Below are 23,669 nucleotides of genomic sequence, written 5' to 3'. Positions count from 1 at the left end.
TCGTATCAGTCACTTCATTGTGCGGGCAAACTTTGATCCAGCCATGTATAACACAACGAACACATATTGGGAAAGATTTCATTTTGACAGTGATTAATAGTCGAGATTTGTATCACACGATTGCTGCTCTCTCTGCTTCTTAAGTCTGTTACAAAAAGTTAGACAATCGGTGATTTGGTGTACAAAGGTACGTAATATAATTTATAATTTACACACTTTACATGAATATGAATAAACAATTGTGTGATTGGTGTTTTATATACCATAATTAAACAGACAGCTTCAGAATTAGCGGTACATGTATGTCGTGATTATTCCGTATGCATTACTCATTTTGTCAAAATAATCTATTATCATCGATTTTTTAGACATGTTCGTTTCTTCATCTTTTGATGCTTAATTATATCCTCGTCTGATTAGAGAGAATGAAAGATTTTCATATTTAGACAATTGCCAATTTATTTCTTTAGTAAAAGAATTAACAATGTCATATTAAGAGTCATAATACAGTTTACAAGACATGTATATTGCTCATAAAGTACATGTACACAACCTAAATAAATCCGGCTTAATAACTCAGAATAAATACGTTTATTTTGTTAATCTGCAGTGAATATATAATTTAGTATTGTTAAAGTTTGCCGTTATTATAACACTATTGTATGATAGCAACATGAGGCATTCGAATTTGGATAAGTACAGTACAAACCGGCACACTTCTTAAATTGTAAATTACTTAATTATGTGTGTATATTTGAAACATTTTTTAAAAGTTATGTGATATGATACACACGCACATATGTAACGCTACATGTGTATTTCAGTTTAATGTTTAAGTAATTAAAACAAGAAATATCTTTAAAAAAGATATACGGCGTTGATTGTGGTCGATGTTTATGAACGATCAAAAGTTATCTCTATGAGATAAAAAGTAGCGGATGCCTTTTTTCTGCGCAGTTGTTAGCTACATCATAAGCAAATCAATTACGGGGTGTTGCGCCAGATTTCGTGGCTTATTTTGCTTTATGTGATATTATTACTCAGATATCTATATTTACAGAATAGAAAAACACAAGAAACATGAAAATAAACGAGTTTTATATAGGTTAGCCGGCAATACTCGAATCTTATTTAATTGCATAATTATAGTATAGCGAATTATTGTGGTCATGCTTAATAAACTGGTCTAAATGGATAAATATTTTTAATTAATTTTATCAAAATTGGTCCTTATCATGCAAATTTTGAAACCATATTAAAAATCGATGATTGACATACCACAATAATATCGCCGAATATCTTTATTTAGTATCTTTCTGATCAAAAAAGACTTCAAGTGCACAAAGTTTACGAGACGGCGTTTATATAAAGATTTCTGCAACTGACCGCAAACTGACCTTGATACCTTGCGGATTGGAATGCAATGCATTGCAGTCACTACGTTATTGTCAGTAAGACACAATGATCGCAACCCCTTTTGCGAACTCCGGTGATGAACTGTATATAAACTCTGACTTTCACAAAATGACCGCGTTTTGACCCGAAACCTCGCGGGTTGAAATGCAATGCAAGTAAGTACTAAATATGACAACATAGCCTTTAGTTAAACGCTTTTGCGCTGGTAATTCTCTGAAAATAAAAGGTGAACGCACAAACTGTATTTATGTCAAAAATTGATTGTAAAACTGTTCTATCTATTGGGCCTTTTCATTAGAGATAAAATTGTTTCATGCAGTAAAACAGTGTTACAAAGACGCGGATATGTTTCCAATGTTCTGGTGTTATACTCAAATCAGCCAATGGAATAAATGAAGTGTATTCATTCGTACATAGCCGCGGGAAATTTTATTTGAGTATTATTGGACACTTACAAAGGTCAAGTCAGGGTGAAAAGCTGGCTTATTCAGCTTACGCCGAATAATTAATTAGATTATATTTGGATATGTGCCCATTAGGGGTGCGCTACCTTAACATGTGTCTCAAATTGAGATCAATCGTAAACACAGCTCACACGCTTCTTATCTGCACTATATATATATCGCCTATTGTATGTTCATTGTACTTGTACAAGTTTATCTTGCGGATGAAAGTCCAAGTGTCATGGTGATGGTCGGGGTTATTCCACAATCTTAGGTCGGAGTTTTTTCAGGTGTATCGTACCAGACCGGCAACCGAAATGGCAGAGGAATTAGCGAAAAAGGGAAGGACGATTTTAGTCGCAATGGACGGGAGCAAACACGCTATACACGCTTTTGAATGTGAGTTGTTTACTGTCGATTGGTAGCACATTTGTTCACGCACGTACAACAATACGCTCAATAAAAGTGTTGTCATTTGGGTCAATAATGCAACGCACAGTCAGTTCGATTTGAGAAATGGACTCAGATAACTGGATTGATGGTTTTGTTGAGGGTCAAATATTATTTTAGAGTTTTAAAGGGACCTTTTCACGTTTGGGTAAATTGATAAAATTGAAACAAGAAATATCATTAAAAAAGATTAACGGCGTTGATTGTGGTTGGAGTTTATGAAAGGTAAAGAGCTCAATGAATGTTCAAACGATAGCGAATGCCTATTTCTTTGCAGTTCTTAGCTGCATCACACCCAGTACGGGATGTTACGCTGAGTTTTCGCGGCTTATTTTACATTATTACATATTTCTGGTCATACACCTATATATACAAAACAGAAAACCAAAAGAAGAATTGAAGTGAAATAAAAACATATGAGTCAACTGACCACTTCGCGTGTGGCCGGTTGACTCATATGTTTTAATTTCACTACCATCCGTACATATTTTAAATATTTATACGCGCGTTCTTCGAACAAACCTGTTTTAGTGGTGTGTCGGGCATTGCTATTTGATTCGATTATTAACAGTATCGAGAATCATCGCGCTCATGCGTAATACATTAGTCAATATGGTGGAATAGTTATTGTTTAATTAATTAAAAAAATATTTATCATGGTATTGTTTTTAAAACAGATTAAGAATCTATTATTGACATACCATAATTATATCGCTGGATATCTTCATTTAAAATCTTTCTGGTCTAAAAAAATTCCAGTTCACCTATAGCGTCTTTATTATATAACGATTATTTTACTGGCCTCGAACTCCGGTCAGCACATAAGGTAGTCGTGAAGACTCAGCGTTGACCTGTATATAACCTCTGACATTCACACACACTAACCGCGAACTGACCTTGATACCTCGCGGTTTGAAATGCAATGCATTAAAGTGAGGCCTCGCTTCCACTGCTCTTTATACTTTTACATGTTAACCTGTTGACAGGAATATTTAAGTTAGTACTAAATATGAGAAAATAGCCTTTAAGTACAAACGTTCTCCGCTGGCAATCCTCTGAAAATAAAAGGTGCACGCACAAACTGTATTGATGTCGAGATTGAGTGTAAAACTGTTCTATCTATTAAGCCTTTTCATAGAGATAAATTTGTTTCATGCTGAACACGCAGTAAAACAGTGTTAAAAAGACGCGGACATGCTTCCAATATTCTGTTGTCGTATGCTCAAATCAGCCTATAGAATAAATGAAGTGTAATAATTCTGACCTAGCCGCGGGAAAATTTATTTAAATTTTATTGGACAGTTACAAAGGTCAGGTAAGGTGAAAAGCTGGCGTATACAGCTACGTCGAAAAAGTTGTTTCAGATTCGCAAATTTTCGTATTAGTTATGATATTTGTGAAGAAACAGTAATACTGAACATTTAACATGCTTTAAAATAGCCATTATATGCATCTTTTGACGATTTAAAAACCCAAAAATTATCAAGCGTTGCAACGCGAAACGAATTAATAATTTGGAGAGTTCTGTTGTTGTCGTTATATTTTGGGAAACTACAAGGATTGCTTATAAAAAGTATAAAATATGTCTGATATTGTATACGGAAGGATGGTCGAGTGGTCTTAGTGGTAGACTTTTACTCCAGGACTCCAGGGGTCAGTGGTTCGAGAACTGCGGAGGGATACCTTTTTAATTTTAGTCTTGATTTTTTACTGGAGCTTTTTATATCCATTGTTTACATTTATCAATATAAAGCATTTAATGGCCAACTTCAAAACATGCCAAAATCTGTGAAAAGGTCCCTTTAAGATCATAATTTGGAATTATGTAAATCATTTGTTTCATTTCTAAAACCAAATTGTGACTTAAAAAAGATTTGTACATCCGTATATGTACACTTGTGTAGAAAATAAAAAACATATTACTGTTAAACTGATCATATCATTTAGGTTTATATTGGACCGATTATCTATTTAAGAGCAGTATGTAATGCATTTGTTAAATATTTATACTGGTGATGCTTTTTCCATTGATTTATTTCATCTGCCTCATAACGAGTTAAGTAAGCTATTCTTTTTTTCAAATAAACATCAACGACCAATAACATGTTGAAATGAAGGTCAGTTTGTGTCTGACGTATACAATATCACTGAAACCTATAATAGAGTGTAATTAAACATGATATATATTTTTTAATACGAGTATAATGACGAAATTCGAAACAAAACTGTTAATAGGTTATACATGTAGCCGTATTGCTTAACATTTCATTAAATGTATTTCTATGTATTGTTTTCACATTTTAATTATCAGAAAAATTAGTCTTGCGTTTTCTTGTCTTCAACAACAAAGACAATTTGAACTAAAGCATCTATAACAATCTACGCAGTACCTCAATCAAGATTTTCACAACATAAAAAAACCAAAACAATTATGCCTTCTATGACCACTATGACGATGAAAATCAAACGTATCAATGCCACAGCCATCGCTACTTCTCCAAACATCGACCCAGACAACTCCTACCGTGACAAGTAGCTTCAGCATTAGAACCATCACCCATACCACCACATTTAACTTTATCACCGTTACGATGCATGGGTTGAATATTCATTGAAATTCTTTTCTCAGGGTATGTACAGAATGTGTATACGGAGACAGACAATGTTATCATAGCCCACTGCGCGGAACGAAGGTTCCCCAATCCACGTGAGTATTTGTAACTAGTATTCAAATGTTGGCAACCAAAATAAGAGCCGCGTAATGCTAAAATGAGTCTTATGTCACGTGTTAGAAGCGTAACTCCAGACCAACTGCGCAACCGCGCAGTCCGTTAAGGAGCCACAATGTCACACATGAGTTTGTGATCTCGTTAGCGGACAGAGTAGCTCCTTAGCAGACATCGTGGAATGCAGGCTGGTCTCTTGCTATGCGGGCCGCATTTGCCTCATTTTTGCGTAACGCGGATAATAATATAAGTTGTGCATATAGGGAATGTATTTGCGAACTTTCTATATTCATTTATAACACACCATTATATAAGCAGTGCGCTCGTATAGGACATGCTTTATATAATTATAATGTTATTATAATTTAGATGCAGCTGGTACGCGATGTCGATCAATACCCACCTTTAAGCTTCATATGATTGCGAATGGCAACTCTACGTCAAGTCTCTTTAACTTACACACGCATCATTTTTATCATATGCAACCGACGAAAAACGTGATTGTCCTTCGATGTTTATTTCGTTTATTCATATAGTAATATACGTACTAAGTTTACACTATACTATGTAATTTTAGTAGAAAACAGCTTTTCGCTGCCGCGTATTAAAGCCGCATTATGGGAAAAGCGGGCTTAATACATGTGCGTAGTGTCGTCCCATTTAGCCTGGTTAGCCTGTTTAATCTGAAAAGGCTAATCTATGGCGACACTTGCCGCCTTAACTGGATTTTCGCTAAGAAGATAAATCCGTTTAACGAAAAAAAATCACTTTGCGCTCATTCATTAAGCCCAGTTTCCCAAGAACGCAAACCATATGCATGATTTAAATATTGTACAGCTTCAGCTCTGATTGCGCGAACTGACCTTGATACCTCGCGGTTTGAATACCGAAAGAATATCCAGGACATGATGAAAGATTACGATGATCAGGTGAAGGAGGTGTTCAAAACCATCGACCATCTCGCCAAGAAGTACAACGTAAGCACTTTCTTCTGAGCTTACACTTTCTTATCAAAAGATCGCAAGCCATGGTCCACATTAAAGCTACCTACATCCTTTAGGACTCTAGGAACGATACAATTCTGCAATACGTAATATTTGCGGGTTTTCGTCTTCTGCAAAGAATATTAATACAGTATAACCTGAGTTGAAATTGTACTTCTCAGGCGACCGAATTTAACAGTGGGCGAGAAGTTCCAAAGAGGCGGCATTCCTCTTTTGCGACTAGCATTTATGAACACTTGGTTCATCCAGTACACTGAAATGGCATCCGCATTTAATATGATTTTGTTATTAATCCAATTTTAAGAACGACAACATTTAATAACTTATAGTTCTAAAAACGGAAAATATATAGACATACCCTAAACCCACCCCAACTACCCCTGAACAATACACAGTGGATGTGGCTGTATTATGTAAATGACTGAAAAAGAAGATCTTTGGCTGTATAGTGTTATAATTACTGGTATGACAGGCTTGAAATTCTTGTCTCTAATTATTGAATAGATAAAAAGCAGAAATGTGTCACTTATAAATGTTTCAAAATAGATTCTTAATAACGAAAATGTCGAGACGATGTCCTTGTCGCTTTTAGATCAAGCACATTCTGGAGTTTTATCACGAGCCTCCGGTGGTGTCCATCATTATGGCCGCAGAGAAGCACAACGCCGATATGATCATCAGTGGTAGCCGTGGTAACGGCACCATCCGGCGCACCATCTTGGGCAGCGTCAGCGACTACATCGTCCACCACTCAAACGTTCCAGTCTGTATTGTGAAGCACGAGGACGAACACCACAAGCTCAATTAAACTGTCGCCGTCGTGTTGTCAATGACAACCGCGGACAAGTACGGGTTAATGCTGGTAGTTTCGTATTTACGACACTAGCATAATAAGATCTTCCAAAATGTGTGTTAATTAGCGTATTGCGGCTCTGATTTTAATTTTTTATCCGATTGTAAAAACATCTTTTGTTGCGAATTGCCAGATGTATTTTATATTGTTAATATGAATGCGAATCTGAACGTGAACTCATTTGAATGATTGATGGAATTTTATTCAGGTTTAAATATAACTAGTCAATATAGTTTCGGTATCGACTTTTCCTCCAGTTGGTAGATAGATGGTTCGTTTTAAGATGACTTTTGGTGGAGACTGTGTTATAACCAGCCCAAACACCTTTTTTCATCAACAAAGTTTGAAACGTAATCATTTTATTTTCATTTATTGCCTCATAGCTAGACCAAATTAATGTTGAAGTTGTTTGGTGTTTTGTATGTTCTTTATGTGCGTGTTGAAGTATTCCTTTGATTCCATGAAAAATAAATTGAAAAATACGAAACAATATATTTATATAAAGTTTACATGTTTACGTTTCAAACTTTGTTGATGAAAAAGGTGTTTGGGCTGGTTATAACACAGTCTCCACCAAAAGTCATCTTAATAATCATATAGCTATAGAAAGATAAACCAATTGTGCAATACACATATAACAAATACAAACTTTATATAAATATCCTGTTTCGTATTTTTCAATTGTTATATCATAGTCGCAATAAATAGTAAATGTTTTTATTGACATACAATTACTGCATCACCTCTCCAAAATCCGAGAAATTGTTCAGCATAAGTAGAATGGCGATTTACAGTTGATAATTGGAACGTACATACTTGCACCGAAAATAATCTACTTGTATTATTTTGTACATATGTTAAAAAATGGACTAAGTTTTGACATTTATCTTTGTCTTAGGGGCCTTGTTCTTCCTCCCTACTCTTTTTCTCATTGTGTTGGTCCCACTCTGCACATTAGTTTAAAATTCATCCATGCTGGACAAAGGTATGCCCCCAACAAAATGTTTGTTACTGATTCATTTGACCTTCACCTTGAATTGTGACTTTTAGGTTTGATCCAGGGACTGATTCTTGTGCGTCACACGCCGTCCATTCAATACTAGTCGGATTAGTTCGATCAAGTTATTCAAGATCCATCCATGGCCACAGTTATACTGTGAAATGCCGTGTGCAACGGACACGTACCCTTTCATAAACAGACACATGTTTAACCACCAACAATTTGAACTCATCCTTATAATTAAGGATAAATTTATATCCATCTTAAATGATATTCATATAAACGTATTCAAATTGAACACAAACAATACAAAATGCATGAGTTCTATCATATAAAATATTTTAAACACTAGAGACGTGATGACTATTGGCAACGGTTTGTTAAAATTGACGACTTATTTAAATATGATCGACGTCTACAGAGCGCTTTATTCAACGGATAGCGATAGAACGAAATGGCGAGATACTACGAATATGGTTGACATTCCGTCTGATTTCCCTATTCATTTTACTAAAAAAGACGACAATACTTAGGGTTACATTACATTCATGTCCAGTTGTTAAAATAAAGTAAGTGATGATGCTATTGATTTAGCTGTTGTTGTTGTTGATGATGATAATGATGATTATGAAAAGCAGATTAAAATGATGGATGTGTTAAAGGCGTTCGCTCTGAATGTAATGAAGATAATTTAAATGAAGGCGTTAAAGGCGTTAATGAGATAAATTCAGATGATGATGTTTTAAATTACTGACACACTTAATTCGATCCACACATGTGTCGAGTATATCAGTGCAGAGATAAGATGAACATGACTTAGGTGAATTTCATATCTATGAAGATCAAGACTAAACATCCAATCCTCATCACCACCGACTTATAACAGATTATGTTTTGCATTTAAGCAATACAGAACAGAACAGAAGTGTTCTGTAAATAAAGGTTAACGGCCCATATTATTATTGATAAAACAAACCAATTAACACTAGTTATATCTTTGTTCTAAGTGCTATTGGGAAAACATGATAATCGTTTTAAAAGTTCTGATGGAATGATAATGTTAATGCGCGCTTTTGGTTATTAATATCTACATTTCATTAAACAATTCAAAGGTTTAAGTACGGAACTGTAATAAGCTGTTTACAGACTTGGTCTGTTTAAATGGTGTATCTTTTAACCTAAAATTTCAAATTAAAAAAAAGCAAGTCTATTGTATTTTTTTTTGATCTTGTAATTTTATTAGCTTGAATATTTTTAGTAAGTTTACTGTATAAATATTAGACAGATCAAGCAACATAATTTTAAGCATTGAACAGTTTCATCTCAACGATTCCACATAATTCATGGTTTTATGCACTATGTAAACTTGTTTGAACCGGAACAGAACAAAACTGCAACGTTTCATAACATTATTGTTTCAAATTCAATGAGTAAACCTCGAACATTACAACCCAACCTTGAACATGTACCTCAAATTGCGATCAATTGTAAACACGGCTCACGCACTTCCTAGCTGCACTATATAATTATATTCGCTGTATGTTCATTGCCCTTGTGAAAGTTTATCTTGCGGATAAAAGTCCAAGTGTCATGTACTTTGTCGGGATTGTGCGACGAAGTCAGGTAGGAGTATTTCCTGTGTATCGTACTTGACAAGCAACCAAAATGGCGGAGGAAGCAGCGAAAAAGGGACGGACGATTTTAATCGCGATGGACGGGAGCAAACACGCTATACACGCTTTTGAATGTGAGTTGTTTACTGTCGATTGGTAGCACATGTGTTTACACACGTACAACATTAACACAAATGCTGTCATTTGGGTCAATAATGCAACGCACAGTCAGTTCGATTTGAGAAATGGATTTAGATAACTGGATTGACTGTTTCTTTTAGAGTCTAATATTATTTTAGAGTTTTAAGATCTTAATTTGGAATTATGTAAATCATTTGTTTCATTTATGAACCCAAGTTGTGACTTACAAGAAAGATTTGTACATCCGTATATGTACCATAGTGTAGAAAATAATTAACATATTACTGTTAAAATGGTCATATCATTTAGTTATATATTGAACCGAGTATCTATTTAAGAGCAGTATATAATGTTAAATATTTATCCAGGTGATGCTTTTTCTGTTGATTTATTTCGTCTGCATCATACCGAGTTAAATAAGCTATTCTTTATTGAAATAAACATCAACGACCAATAACATAATGAAATCGAGTTCAGTTTGTGTCTGACTGATCAAATATTACTGAAACTTACAATAGATTGTCATTTAACATAATATATATTTTGTAATACGAGTCTAATGACGAAATTCGATACACTACTTTTAATAAGTTATGCATGTAAATGTATTGCTTAACACTTCGTTAAATATATTTGTATGAATTGTTTACACATGTTTATTATCAGAACTTTTAGTGTTGATTTGTCTTGTCTTCAACAACAATGATAATTTGAACTAAAGCATCGATAACAATCTACGCAGTACCTCAATCATGATTGTCGCAACATCATCTATGCCATTGACTAAAATCCCTGTACGAAATCTACTCCGGCTATCTCAAACAACGCTTATACGACCAGCACATGGATCGCAAGTACTACGAGTCTGATGTGCAATGTAGTCTCACTTCCAAACGAGTAAAGTGATCACTACTGTTACGCACATGTACTATGACCATTCTAGCCATTCCGCCTCTCTCCACTCCACTAAACCTGCAGCGTAAAGCACTGATTCGTAATGTGTATCTGGCGATGTGGCTACCGCCACCACTATTACAACCAAACATTACGTCTTCTATGTCCACTACGAAGACGACTTCCAAATGTATCAATGCTACAGCCATTGCTACTTCTCCACGACCACGAGATAAACACAACATCGACCCAGACTACTGCTTCCGTGACCGTAGCTTCAGCATTAGAACCCACTACTCACACCACCTTGCTCGTATGACATATTTTGCTTCGTCGCCGATACGATGCATGTGTTGAATATTTATTGAAATTCTTTTTTTCAGGGTATGCACAGAATGTGTATATGGAGACAGACAATGTTATCATGGCCCACTGCGCGGAACCAGGGATCAACGTTCCACGTGAGTATTTATCTAGTATTCAAATGTTGACAATCAAAATAAAAGCCTTGTAATGCTGAAACGAGTCTCATGTCAAATGTTACAAGCGTATCTCCAGACCAACTGCGCAACCGCGCAGTCCGTTGAGAAACTTCCATGTCTGCCAAAAAGCACACAAGAGTTTATGATCTCGTTAGCGGACAGAGAAGCTCCTGAGCAGAAAGCGCGGATAGCATGCTGGTCTGGTGCTATGCGGGCCGCATTTGACATTTCTTCGCATGACGTGGCACATTATGTAAGTTGTGAATATCGGGAATATATTTTTGAACTTTCTATATTTATTTATTAAACAGCATTCAGCAAGCTCTGTGTGCAGATATGACTCGCTTTATGTAATGTCATTATAATTGAGGTGCAGATTTTACGGATAAATACCCACCTATAAGCTCCATATGATTGCAAATGGCAACTCTACACAACGGCTCGTTCACTTCATCAAGCATCATTCTTTTTGGTACCCAAATATGAAACCGACGACAAATCTTATTGTCGTTCGAGTTTTTTTTCGTAAAAGAGAATGACCATCCGTCTTAAATTGTACTCTGTAATCTAAGTTAAAAACAGCTGTAAGCTGTCGCATATTAAAGTGAATGCACACAATTTTTAGATCTGGGTTTTAACTGTGAAATTGTGACATTTATACTTACCATGTTTTTTTGCATAGGCATAATGATATTCTCACGGAAAGTGTCTTAAAATGCCAGGACCAAAAGTATTAGACATGCATTTAATGACTCATAATAGTCAGATTTCGTGTTTTATACGAGCCGCATTATGGGAAAACCGGGCTTAGTTCATATGCGTAGTGTCGTCCCTTTTAGCCTGTGCAATATGCACGGGCTAATATATGGCGACACTTGCCGCCTAAACTGGATTTTCGCTAAGAAGAGAAACCCTTTAAAAGAAAAAATAATAAACTTTACGCTCATGCATAAAGCCCAGTTTTCTCAGAACGCGACTCATATGTTAGCTTTAAATATCGCACAGCTACGGCTCTGATGGCGGGTAACCCAACGATGATCCAGGCCATGATGAAAGACCACGAAGATCAGGTGATGGAGGTGTTCAAAACCATCGACCGTCTCGCCAACAAGTATAACGTAAGCACTTCCTTCTGAGCTTACACTGTCCTAATCAAAATATTGCACAACATTGTGCACCATGCGCTACCTACATCTTTGAGGTTTCTATGAACGATAAATTCATAAATACGTAATATTTGTGTTTTATTTCTTCTGAATGGAATATTAATACATTACAAGCGGGGTTGAAATTATTGACTCAGGCGAGTAGTTCTAAAAAGTTGAAATTCCTCTTTTGCGACTGTCTTTAAAATAGGATTGACTCCGCTTCTTATAAACATTACTCGTTGTTTTATCAATATTTCAATACCGAAAAACCGTTCGGCAAATTAAAGCTTTTATTAAATTCGAAACCAAAATGAACACTTGATGCATTCAGTTTACGAAATGGCATTGGCATTTAATTTTTTTTATTATTCAATTTCACGAACGACACGTTTTGATTCGTTATAGTTCTAAAACGAGAACTGCATTGACATACACCCCTCCCTCTTTGAACAATAACGCAATCGAGTGCTTTTAAATGAAAAAACCTGAGATAATATAAACAGAGCAAATGAAAAAGGTTATTCCAGGAGACCGTTGGCTATATTATTGAACAATAATGGTATAGCATGCTTGAAATTTTTGTCTCCAATTGTTAAATTGATAAAACGCAGAAACGTATTAAATGTATATACGTTACGATATATTTAACAGTTTTTTGATAAGATGTTTGGTTGCAAAACACTTTTTTCATTCGGTGTATCTGTTTTAATCTCGCAATGTCACTTTTAAAATGTCAAATTTTTGTTCTCAATAACACAAATTGCGAGAAGATGTCCTTGTTACATTCAGATCAAGCACATTCTGGAGCGTCTGCACGGGCCTCCGGGTGAGTCCATCATCATGGCCGCAGAGAAGCAGAACGCCGACATGATCATCAGTGGTAGCCGTGGTTACGGCACCATCCGGCGCACCATCTTGGGCAGCGTGAGTGACTACATCGTCCACCACTCGAACGTTCCAGTTTGTATTGTAAAGCACGAGGACGAACACCACAAGCTCAAATAAAGTGTCGCCGTCGTGTTGTCAATGACATTCAAATACGAATACGTGTTATGCTGGTAGTTTCGTATTTACGAAACTCGCGATAACCAGATCTTCCAAAATGTGTGTTAATTAGCGTATTGCGGCTCTGATTTTAAATTTATTATCCGATTGTAAAAACATCTTTTGATGCGAATTGCCATATGTATTTTATATTGTGAATATATGTGCGAATCCGAACGTGAAATCATTTGAATAACTTATCAATAAAGCTTCGGTATCGACTTTTCAACCAGTTGGTAGAGGTTCGTTTTAAGATGGCTTTTGGTGGAAACTGTTATTCCCAGCCCAAGTACCTCTTTCATCAATAACGTTTGAAAAGTAAAAGTAGACCAACTGAATGCTGTTTTAGTTGTTTTTTATATTCTTTATGTAAGTGTTTAAGTATTACTGTGATTCCATGACAGTGTAGAATGCAGAATAATACAGCTATATTTAGACACACAAATTGTGCAATACATGTATTACAAATAAAAAATAATGTATACATATCTTGTTTCGTATTTTGCAATGTTATATATCATCATAGCAATAGACAGTTAATGTTTTTAATGACATAAGCTGTACTGCACCACCTCTCCAAAATCAGAGTTTATTGAACATAAGTAGAATGGCGATTTACAGTTCATTTTTGGAACGTATATGAGTACGTACATACTTGCACCAAAAAGAATTTACTTGTATTAGTTTGGGCATACATTTGAAAGTTGACTAAGTTTTGACATTGATCTTGGTCCTAGGGACCTGTTTCTTCCTCCCTACTCTCTTTCTCATCGTGATGGTCCCATTTGGCACGTTATTTAAAATTCATCCAAGCTGGACAAAGGTATGACCCTGACAAAGTGTTTATGACTGATTCCTTTGAACTTCACCTTGAATTGTGACTTTGACGTTTGATACAGGGACTGATTCTTGTGCGTCACATCCCGTCGATTCAATCATTTATCATACTATTCTGATTAGTTCGATCAAGGTATTCAAGATCTATCCATGGACACAGTTATGCTGTGAAATGCGGGTGCCAAGACGCGTACCCATACAGAGACAGATACGTGTATAACCACCAAGAATTTGAACTAATCCTTATCCATAATTAAAGGTAAATTTATGTAAATTTATATCCATCTCAATCATATTAATTTAAACGTGCTCTTACATTGAACATTCACAATTCAAAATGCATGAGTTGTATCTTATACAATATTTTAAACGCTAAACACGTGATGACTATTGGGCAATGATTTGTTAAACTTGCAGACTAATTCAAATAAGATCGACATCTATAGAGTGCTTTATTCAACAGATCGCGACAGAACGAAATGGCGAGAAACTACTAATATGGTTGACATTCCCGTCTGATTTCCCTATTTATTTTACTAGAAAAAGACGACGATACTTTGGGTTACATGTCTGTCATGTTACAGTTGCTAAAATGAAGCATTTGATGATGATATTGATGTAGCTAATGTTGTTGATGAGGATAATGATGTAGCTAGTGTTGTTGATGAGGATAATGATGTAGCTAGTGTTGTTGATGAGGATAATGATGTAGCTAGTGTTGTTGATGAGGATATTGATGTAGCTAATGTTGTTGATGAGGATAATGATGTAGCTAGTGTTGTTGATGAGGATAATGATGTAGCTAGTGTTGTTGATGAGGATAATGATGTAGCTAATGTTGTTGATGAGGATAATGATGATCATGAAAAGCAGATTAAGATGATGGTTTTGACAAAGGCGTTCGTTCTGAATGTAATGAAGAAAACGTGTGAGATACATTCAGATGATGGTGTTTTAAATGACTGACACTTAATGCGACCCACACATTTGTGGAGTATATCAGTTCCGAGATAAGATGGATACGACCAGGGTGAACTTCATATTTATGAAGATCAAGATACAATATTCAATAATCATCAACACCAACATTTAACATATTATGTCTTGTATTTAAACAGTATGAACAGAACAGAACAGAAGTGTTCTGTAAATAAAGGTCAAAGCAATATGAATAGAACAGAAGTGTTTTGTAAATAAAGGTCAACGGTCCATAATACAATTAATTAAACAAACCCATTAAAACTAGTTATTTCTTTGTTGTAAGTGCTCTGGGAAGAACACGATAATCATTTCAAATAAACTAACTAACTAACTAACTGACTAACTAACTAACTAACTAACTAACTAACTAACTAACTAACTAACTAACTAACTAACTAACTAACTAACTAACTAACTAACTAACTAACTAACTAACTAACTAACTAACTAACTAACTAACTAACTAACTAATAAACAAACTAACTAACTAACTAACTAACTAACTAACTAACTAAATAACTAACTAACTATGTAAATAAATAAATACATAAATTAAGTCTGTAATAGCTAAGTAAAGTTCCGTACTAAAACCTTGGCATTGTTGAATGAAATGTAGATATTAATAACCAAAAGCGCGCATTACAAGTATTATTCGTGCGAAGAAATAAGAATAAGAACGAGTGAACGAATGATAAAGAAAGGATCGAAGAGACACAATTTAAAATTCTGATGAAAAGTTTCATCTGAAAGATTTCACATAAATCATGGTTTTATGCACTATATAAACTTGTTTTAACCGAAACAGAACAAAACTGCAACGTCTCATAAAAATCACTGGTGTAAACCTCAAATATTGCAACACAATCTTTAAACTGTGTCTCAAATTGCGATAAATAGTAAACACAGAACACGCGCGTATTAGCTGCACTGGATAATAACCTCGCTTGCTGTTTGTTCATTGCGCTTGCAAAAGTTTATCTTGCGGATACAAGTCCAGGTGTTATGTTCATTGTCGGGATTATTCGACAAACTTAGGTAGGAGCATTTCCTGTGTCTCATACTTGATAAACAACCAAAATGGCAGAGGAAGCAGCGAAAAAGGGACGGACGATTTTAATCGCGATGGACGGGAGCAAACACGCTATACACGCTTTTGAATGTGAGTCGTTTACTGTCGATTGGTAGCATATGTGTTTACGCACGTACACCATTAAAGGGGCCTTTTCACAGATTTTGGCATATTTTGAAGTTAGTCATAAAATGCTTTATTTTGATAAATGTAAACATTGGATCTTAAAAGCTCCAGTGAAAAATCAGGAATAAAATTTAAAAAAAGGAAAAAAATGTAGCACGCACCGGCGCTCGAACCAGTGACCCCCGGAGTCCTGGAGTAAAAACGCATTAGCCCTCTCGGCTATTCTGCCGAGTGTTCATGCAGAACGTATTTTATACCTTATATAAGCAATCTTCGTAGTTTCGTAAATTTAAACGACAACAACAGAACTCTCCAAATTATTCAATCGTTTCGCGTTGCAACGCTTTATAATTTTTAGGTTTTCAAATCGTCAAAAGATACATATAGTGGCTATATTGGACTATGGTAAATGTTAAGTAATGCTGTTTCCTCACAAATATCAAAACTAAAACGAAAATTTGCGTATCTGAAACAACTTTTTTCAATTTTGTCAATTTACCAAACCGTGAAAAGATCCCTTTAAAGGGACTGTCCAACAGATTAAAGCGTCGTTCGACGCGAATCGATATTTTGGGAAACTACGATGATTGCTTATATAGGTAAAAAATACATTCGCTTTTGACGTGAGCGTGGATGGTCGAGTGGTAAAGTCGGGAGACATTGTACTTCTAGCTTCCATAACTCTAGGGGTCAGTGGTTCGAGTCCTGTCGAGGTTACCAGTTTTTGCTCTCCTGAGCACAACGTGCTCATGGTGAGCTTTTGTGATCGCCTTTTGTCCGTTGTCCGTCGTTCTTCGTCAGTCGTCCGTCGTGCGGCGTCAACATTTTGCCTTGTGAACACTCCACATATTCCACATGTATTGTCCAATCTTCATAAAACTTGGTCAGAACATTTGTTCCATTGATACCTCGACTGAGTTCGAAACTGGGCCATACTGGGTCAAAAACTAGGTCACTAGGTCAAAAAAAGAAAAACCTTGTGGACACTGTAGAAGTCACATTTGATGCCCAATCTTCATGTAACTTTGTCAAAATGTTTGTCTAAATCATATGTTGGTTGACTTCAAAAATGGTTCCGGTCCGTTGAAAAAAATGGCCGCCAGGGGGCGGGGCAGAATTCCTTATATGGCTTTAAAGAAACCTTGTGAACACCCTTAGAAGTCACAATTTTTGCCCAATCATCATGAAACTTGGTCAAAACATTGGTGTTATTGATATCTCGGACGAGTTCGAAAATGGTCCAGATCGATGAAAAAACATGGCCGCCAGCGGGCGGGGCAGTTTTCTCTATATGTATATAGTGAAAACATGTGAACATTCTGGAAGTCACATTTTTGGTCCAATCTTCATGAAATTTGGTCAGAACATGTGTTTTCTGGATATGACGGTTGAGTTCGAAAATAGTTACGTTTGCTTGAAAAACATGGCTGCCAAGGGGCGGGGCATTTTTCCTTATATGGCTATATATGGCTATAGTAAAACCTTGTTAACACTCCAGAGGCCACATTTATTGTCTGATCTCCATGAAACTTGGTCAGAAGATTCATCCCAATAATATCTTGGACGAGTTCGAAAACAATGCCTGTTGGTTGAAAAACATGGCCACCAGGGGGCAGGGCATTTATCCTTATATGGCTATAGTAAAACCTTGTTAACACTCTTGTCAGGCCACATTTATTTTCCGATCTTCATGAAACTTGGTCAGAAGATTTGTCCAAATAATATCTTGTTTTCTCAGGTAAGCGACTTTGGGCCTTTCAGGCCCTCTTGTTTCGTATTTTTTTAAATTGTATTTAAATCATTTTTTTACTGGAGATTTTTAGTTTAAATGTTTAAATTTATGAATATAAAGCATTTAAAGTAGTTAATGACAAGCTTTAATACATGCCAACATCTGTTGGACGGCCCTTTAAGCTTAACAAAAGTGCTGTTTTTTGGGGTTAATAATGCAACGTACAGTCGGTTCGATTTGAGTAATTGACTTAGTAAACTTGATTTATTGCTTCGTTTATGGTATCGTATTATTTCAGAGTTTTTAGATTTCAATTTGGAATAATTTAAAGCATTTGTTTCATTTTTTTAAACCATGTAATGACTTTAAGGAAAGAAATGAACGTCCGTATAGGTACCATAGTACATGTTATTCAAAAGCATGCTACTTTGTATCGTCCTACTACTGATAAGGTGTCTGACTTATCAAATATTCTTGTAACTTACAATAGAGTGTAAATTCACATAATATATATTTTTCAGTACGAGTATAATAACGACATTCGAAACAAAACTAACAATAAGTTATGCATGCAGATGTATTGCTTAACATTTCGTTAAATGCATTTCCATGCATGGTTTACACATGCTCATTATCAGAAACATTAACCGTACGTTTTCTTTCATTCGACATCTATGATAATTTGAACTGTAGCCTCAAACACGGATTGTCGCAATTAACATCATCAATACCATGGACTAAAATTCCCTGTTCGAAAACTACTCCGGCTATCTCAAATAACGCCAATACGACATCCACATGGATGGAAGTATTACGAATCGGATGTTAAAAAAAAGAGTCTCACAGCCAAACTAGTTATGTAACAGCTACTGTTACGCACATGTACTATGACTTCAACATCTAGCCATTCCGCCCCTCTCCACTCCACTGAAACTGCAGCGTAAAGCACTGATTCGTAATGGGTTTCTGACGGTGTGTCTACCACGAACACAATACAACCACAGCCATTACGCCCTCTATGACCACCACGACGACGACTACCAAACGTATCAACGCCACAGCCATCGCTACTCTGCACGACCACGAAATAGACACAACATCGACCCAGATCACTGCTACCGTGACATGTAGCTTCTGCATCAGAATCAATTCTCACACCACCTAACCCGTACGACTTTAACACCATGTTTTATTTCTTTTACGAACATATTTTGAATATTTGTTGAATTTCCTTTCCCAGGGTACGCACAGAATGTGTATATGGATACAGACAATGTTATCATCGCCCACTGCGCGGAACCAGGGGTCAACATTCCATGTGAGTATTTGTACTAGTCAAAAGTTGGCAATCGAAATAAGAGCCGCGTAATGCTAAAATGAGTCTTATGTCATATAGTACAAGCGTATCTCCAGGCACCCTGCGCAATGTCATATAGTACAAGCGTATCTCCAGGCACCCTGTGCAATGGCATATAGTACAAGCGTATTTACAGGCACCCTGCGCAATGTCATATAGTACAAGCGTATCTCCAGGCACCCTGTGCAATGTCATATAGTACAAGCGTATCTACAGGCTGCCTGCGCAATGTCATATAGTACAAGCGTATCTCCAGGCACCCTGCGCAATGTCATATAATAAAAGCGTATCTACAGGCACCCTGCGCAATGTCATATAGTACAAGCGTATCTCCAGGCACCCTGTGCAATGTCATATAGTACAAGCGTATCTCCAGGCACCCTGCGCAATGTCATATAGTACAAGCGTATCTCCAGGCACCCTGCGCAACCGCGAAGTCCGTTAAGAAGCTTCCATGTCTGCCAAAAGGCACACAAGAGTTTATGATCTCGTTAGCGGACAGAGTAGCTCCTGAGTAGAAAGCGCGGATCGCAGGCTGGTCTGGTGCTATGCGGGCCGCGTTTGGCATTTTTCCGCATGACGCGGCTCATTATGTAAGTTGTGATTATCGGGAATATATTTGTGAACTGTATATTTCATTTATTTAACAAAATTTTGTAAGCGCTGTGCGCATATAGGACTTGCTTGATATTATATCATTATAATTGAGGTGCAGCTGTTACGCGATCAATACCCACCTTTTAACTTCATATCGTTGCGAATGGCAACTGTAAAGGCTCTTTCATTTCAACACACATCATTTTTTTTGATAATATGCAACCGACGACAAACGTGATTGTCGTTCGATGTTTGTTTCGTTCATTAATAGAGAAATAAAAGTGCTAAATTGACACTTTAATCTATATACTATGTAATTTAGGTAGAAAACGGAATGCACACAATTGTTCATTCTTGTATTTTACTCTGAAACTGTAATTGCAAGTGTTCATGTTTTATATGAACGCAGTCTGGAAAATAAACGGGCTTAATGCATCTACTTAGTGGCGTCCCATTTAGCCTGTGCAATCGGACCAGGCTAATCTATGACGACACTTGCCGCCTTAACTGGATTTTAGCTAAGAAGAGAAATCCGTTAAACGAAAAAAAAAATCCACTTAACGCTCATTCGTTACGCCCAGTTTTCTCAGAATACGGCTCATATGTGTGTTTTAAATATTGTACAGCTGCAGCTCTGATGGCGGGTAACGCAACGATGATCCAGGCCATGATGAAAGACAACGAGGATCAGGTGATGGAGGTGTTCAAAACCATCGACCGTCTCGCCAACAAGTACAACGTAAGCACTTCCTTCTGAGCTTACGCTTTCCTAATCAAAAGATCGCACACCATTGTCCACCTTAACGCTACCTACATCTTTCAGGTTGTTAGGACTGATGAAATACGTAATATTTGCGTTTTTTCGCCTGAATGGAATGTTAATACATTTTAACCGGAGCTGAAATTATCGTCTAAGGCGACCGAATTTAACAGTGGTCGAGTAGTTCTAAAAAGGCGAAATTCTTCTTTTGCGACTAGCTTTTAAGAAAGCTTTACTCCACTTCGTCTAAACTTTATTCGTTTTTTAATCAATTTTTCTATACCGACGACTCCATGAACGTTCGGCAAATTACTTCTCAAAATCAACGAAAATTTCGTACACTATTTCGTAAAATAAAGTTAAACAATTAAAAATCAGTGTTCCGTGGCAATTTCCGCAATTTCAACGCCAGCTGTGGTCTGGTAAAATAGATGTTTGTAGATACAAAATGCTCGTTTTTATTATTGTTTTGCATATTTAATTCCATTTTAATTTCCAGCAACGATATCTATTCATACGACACATGAGCACTAACATGGTACCATTTTAGTGTTCGTGTGTCGTATGTATAAATATATTAGCGGGAAATTAAAATGGAATTTATTGTGTCACATATAAATAAAAGCGAGCATTTTGTATCTACAAAAATCTTTGTAATCAAACCACATCTAGCGTTGAAAATGTGGCTATTGCTATAAGGAACAATGATTGATTAGATGTTACTTTATTTTACCAAATACTTTTCGTTGATTCTGAGCTTTAACCAATATGCACGCTTGGTGCATTCAGTTCTCTGAAATGGCATTCGCATTTAATATGTTGTTTTATAAATGCAATATCATGAACGAAACTGTTTAGTTTGTTATAGTTCAAAAAACGGGAAATATATTGTCATACTCTATAGCACCGCCCCCTGTCTGAACAATAACGCAATTGAGTGCTTTAAAATAGAAATACTTGATATAATATAAACAAAACAAATGGAAAAGGGGATTTCATGAGATCATTGACTATATAAGTATACAATAATGGTATGACAGGCTTAACATTATTGATAACAAGCAGAAATGTGTTGAATCTGTATAATGTACCATATATTTATTAGGTGTTTTTTACGTTGTTTTGGTTTCAAACGCTTTTTTGTCATTCTGAAAATGAAAAATAAGACACGTTAATAATATTGTATCAGTCTCGCAATCCCACTTTTAAATGTCAACATATGTTCTCAATGTCAGAAAATTCGAAACGATGTCCTTGTCACTTTCAGATCAAGCACATTTTGGAGCGCCTACACGGGCCTCCGGGCGAGTCCATCATCATGGCCGCGGAGAAACAGAACGCCGACATGATCATCAGTGGCAGTCGTGGTTACGGCACAATCCGGCGCACCATCATGGGCAGCGTCAGCGACTACATCGTCCACCACTCAAACATTCCAGTCTGTATCGTAAAGCACGAGGACGAACACCACAAGCTTAAATAAATGTCGCCGTCGTGTTGTCAATGACTGCCGTATACAAGAACGTGTTAATGCTGGTAGTTTCGTATTTACGACACTCGCATAATCAGATCTTCCAAAATGTGTGTTAATTAGCGTATTGCGGCTCTGATTTCATAATTTTAATCCGATAGCAAAAACAACTTTTGTTGCAAATTTGATATGTATTTCGTATTGTAAATATGAATGCTAATCTGAACGTGAACCCATTTTAACAACTAGTCAATATAGTTTCGGTATCGACTTTTCAACCAGTTGGTAGATAAAGGTTCGTTTTAAGATGATTATTTTTGGAAACTGTGTTATAACCAGCCCAAGTACTTTTTCATCAACAACGTTTTAATGTTATCAGTTCATTTTCATTTGTTGCCTTATAGCTAATCCAAATTAATGTTGCTGTAGTTGTGTTGTGTTTTTATGGTTTTTACGGTAGTGCTTTAGTATCCTTTTATTATATGACAGTTTGAAAAGCATAATAATGCTGCTATGGATAGACAAACAAATTGTGCAATACATGTATTACAAATAAAAATAATACATGCATTTCTTAGTTCGTTTTTTTATAATGATAGCAAAAACAGTAAATTTTCTCAAAGTCATACAAAGTCATTTACTGCATCACCCCTCTAGAAATATCAGTCACTATCAGAGCAACTGTTCAAGTAGAAAGGCGTTTTACAGTTGATAATTGAAACGTATAATAGAGTACGTACATACTTGCACCGACGAGAATCTTTTTGATTTACTTTTTTAACATATATGTGAAATATGACCATAAATCTTGACACTGACCTTGGTGCAAGGGACCTGGTTCTTTTTCCCCACTCTCTATCTCATCATGATGATCCCATTTGGCACATTATTGAAAAATAATCATCCATGCTGGACAAAGTTATGCCCCCGACAGAGTGTTCATAACTGATTTTTGATTCCTTTGATTTGACTTCGGGATTCTTGTGCGTCACACCCCGTCCGACTATACTGATTAGCTCCATCTCGTTATTCAAGATCCATTCATGGACACATTTATGTTGTAAAATGCCGTTTGAACGGACGCGTACCCTAACATAGAAAGATACGTGCTTAACCGCCAACAATTTGGACTACTCCTAATCTTTTGTTAAAGATACATTAGTTAAAGATACATTATGTTCATCTTGTTTGGTACATTTGCTTAAGATTTGTTTTAATTTAAACGGCAAATACAACACGTGACTTTTAAGAGTGGTCAAAGGTTAAACAGCCGCACACAAGATGGATCAAGAGGGAGATGTTTTTTCAACCTATAACATATTCGGGGTCACACAAAGCTAATCCATTCAAATTTCGTTCAAAATCAACTCTTATTCTTCTTTCCAAACCATTATTACTAAAGCCATCATCCCTACCACTGGTGGATAACACGGATCAGCATTGTTTGTACAGAGGTATTCGTGGGTATTTCCAAGGGTTGGCTTAATACGGGATGTTTTAGGCCGAAACTCCGATACACGCAGTG

General features: G+C 36.2%; 1 protein-coding gene across 6 annotated transcripts; it reads left to right on the top strand.

Moving 5' to 3' along the window:
• Positions 1-25: 25 nt before the first annotated feature.
• Positions 26-22,714, top strand: LOC127877273 (universal stress protein in QAH/OAS sulfhydrylase 3'region-like). 6 transcript variants are annotated; one of them, XM_052422961.1, is made up of 5 exons: positions 26-187; positions 2,150-2,258; positions 10,924-11,001; positions 12,028-12,140; positions 12,960-13,698. In XM_052422961.1, exons 2-5 carry the CDS (start codon positions 2,177-2,179, stop codon positions 13,173-13,175), a joined length of 489 nt encoding a protein of 162 aa, XP_052278921.1. In that variant the 5' UTR covers positions 26-187; positions 2,150-2,176; the 3' UTR covers positions 13,176-13,698. The 6 variants fall into 6 exon arrangements, with proteins under 6 accessions (XP_052278921.1, XP_052278919.1, XP_052278920.1 ...); XM_052422960.1 differs by lacking the exons at positions 26-187; positions 2,150-2,258; positions 12,960-13,698 and adding exons at positions 9,432-9,639; positions 21,941-22,203; positions 22,477-22,714; XM_052422959.1 differs by lacking the exons at positions 26-187; positions 2,150-2,258; positions 10,924-11,001; positions 12,028-12,140; positions 12,960-13,698 and adding exons at positions 9,430-9,639; positions 19,200-19,277; positions 20,540-20,652; positions 21,941-22,714.
• The last annotated feature ends 955 nt before the right edge of the window (positions 22,715-23,669 follow it).

This window comes from Dreissena polymorpha, chromosome 4, assembly GCF_020536995.1.
Source record: "Dreissena polymorpha isolate Duluth1 chromosome 4, UMN_Dpol_1.0, whole genome shotgun sequence".
NCBI classification, from domain to species: Eukaryota; Metazoa; Mollusca; class Bivalvia; order Myida; family Dreissenidae; genus Dreissena; species Dreissena polymorpha.
Note: the sequence above shows the minus strand (reverse complement) of the source record. Positions and strands in the feature narration are given on the sequence as shown.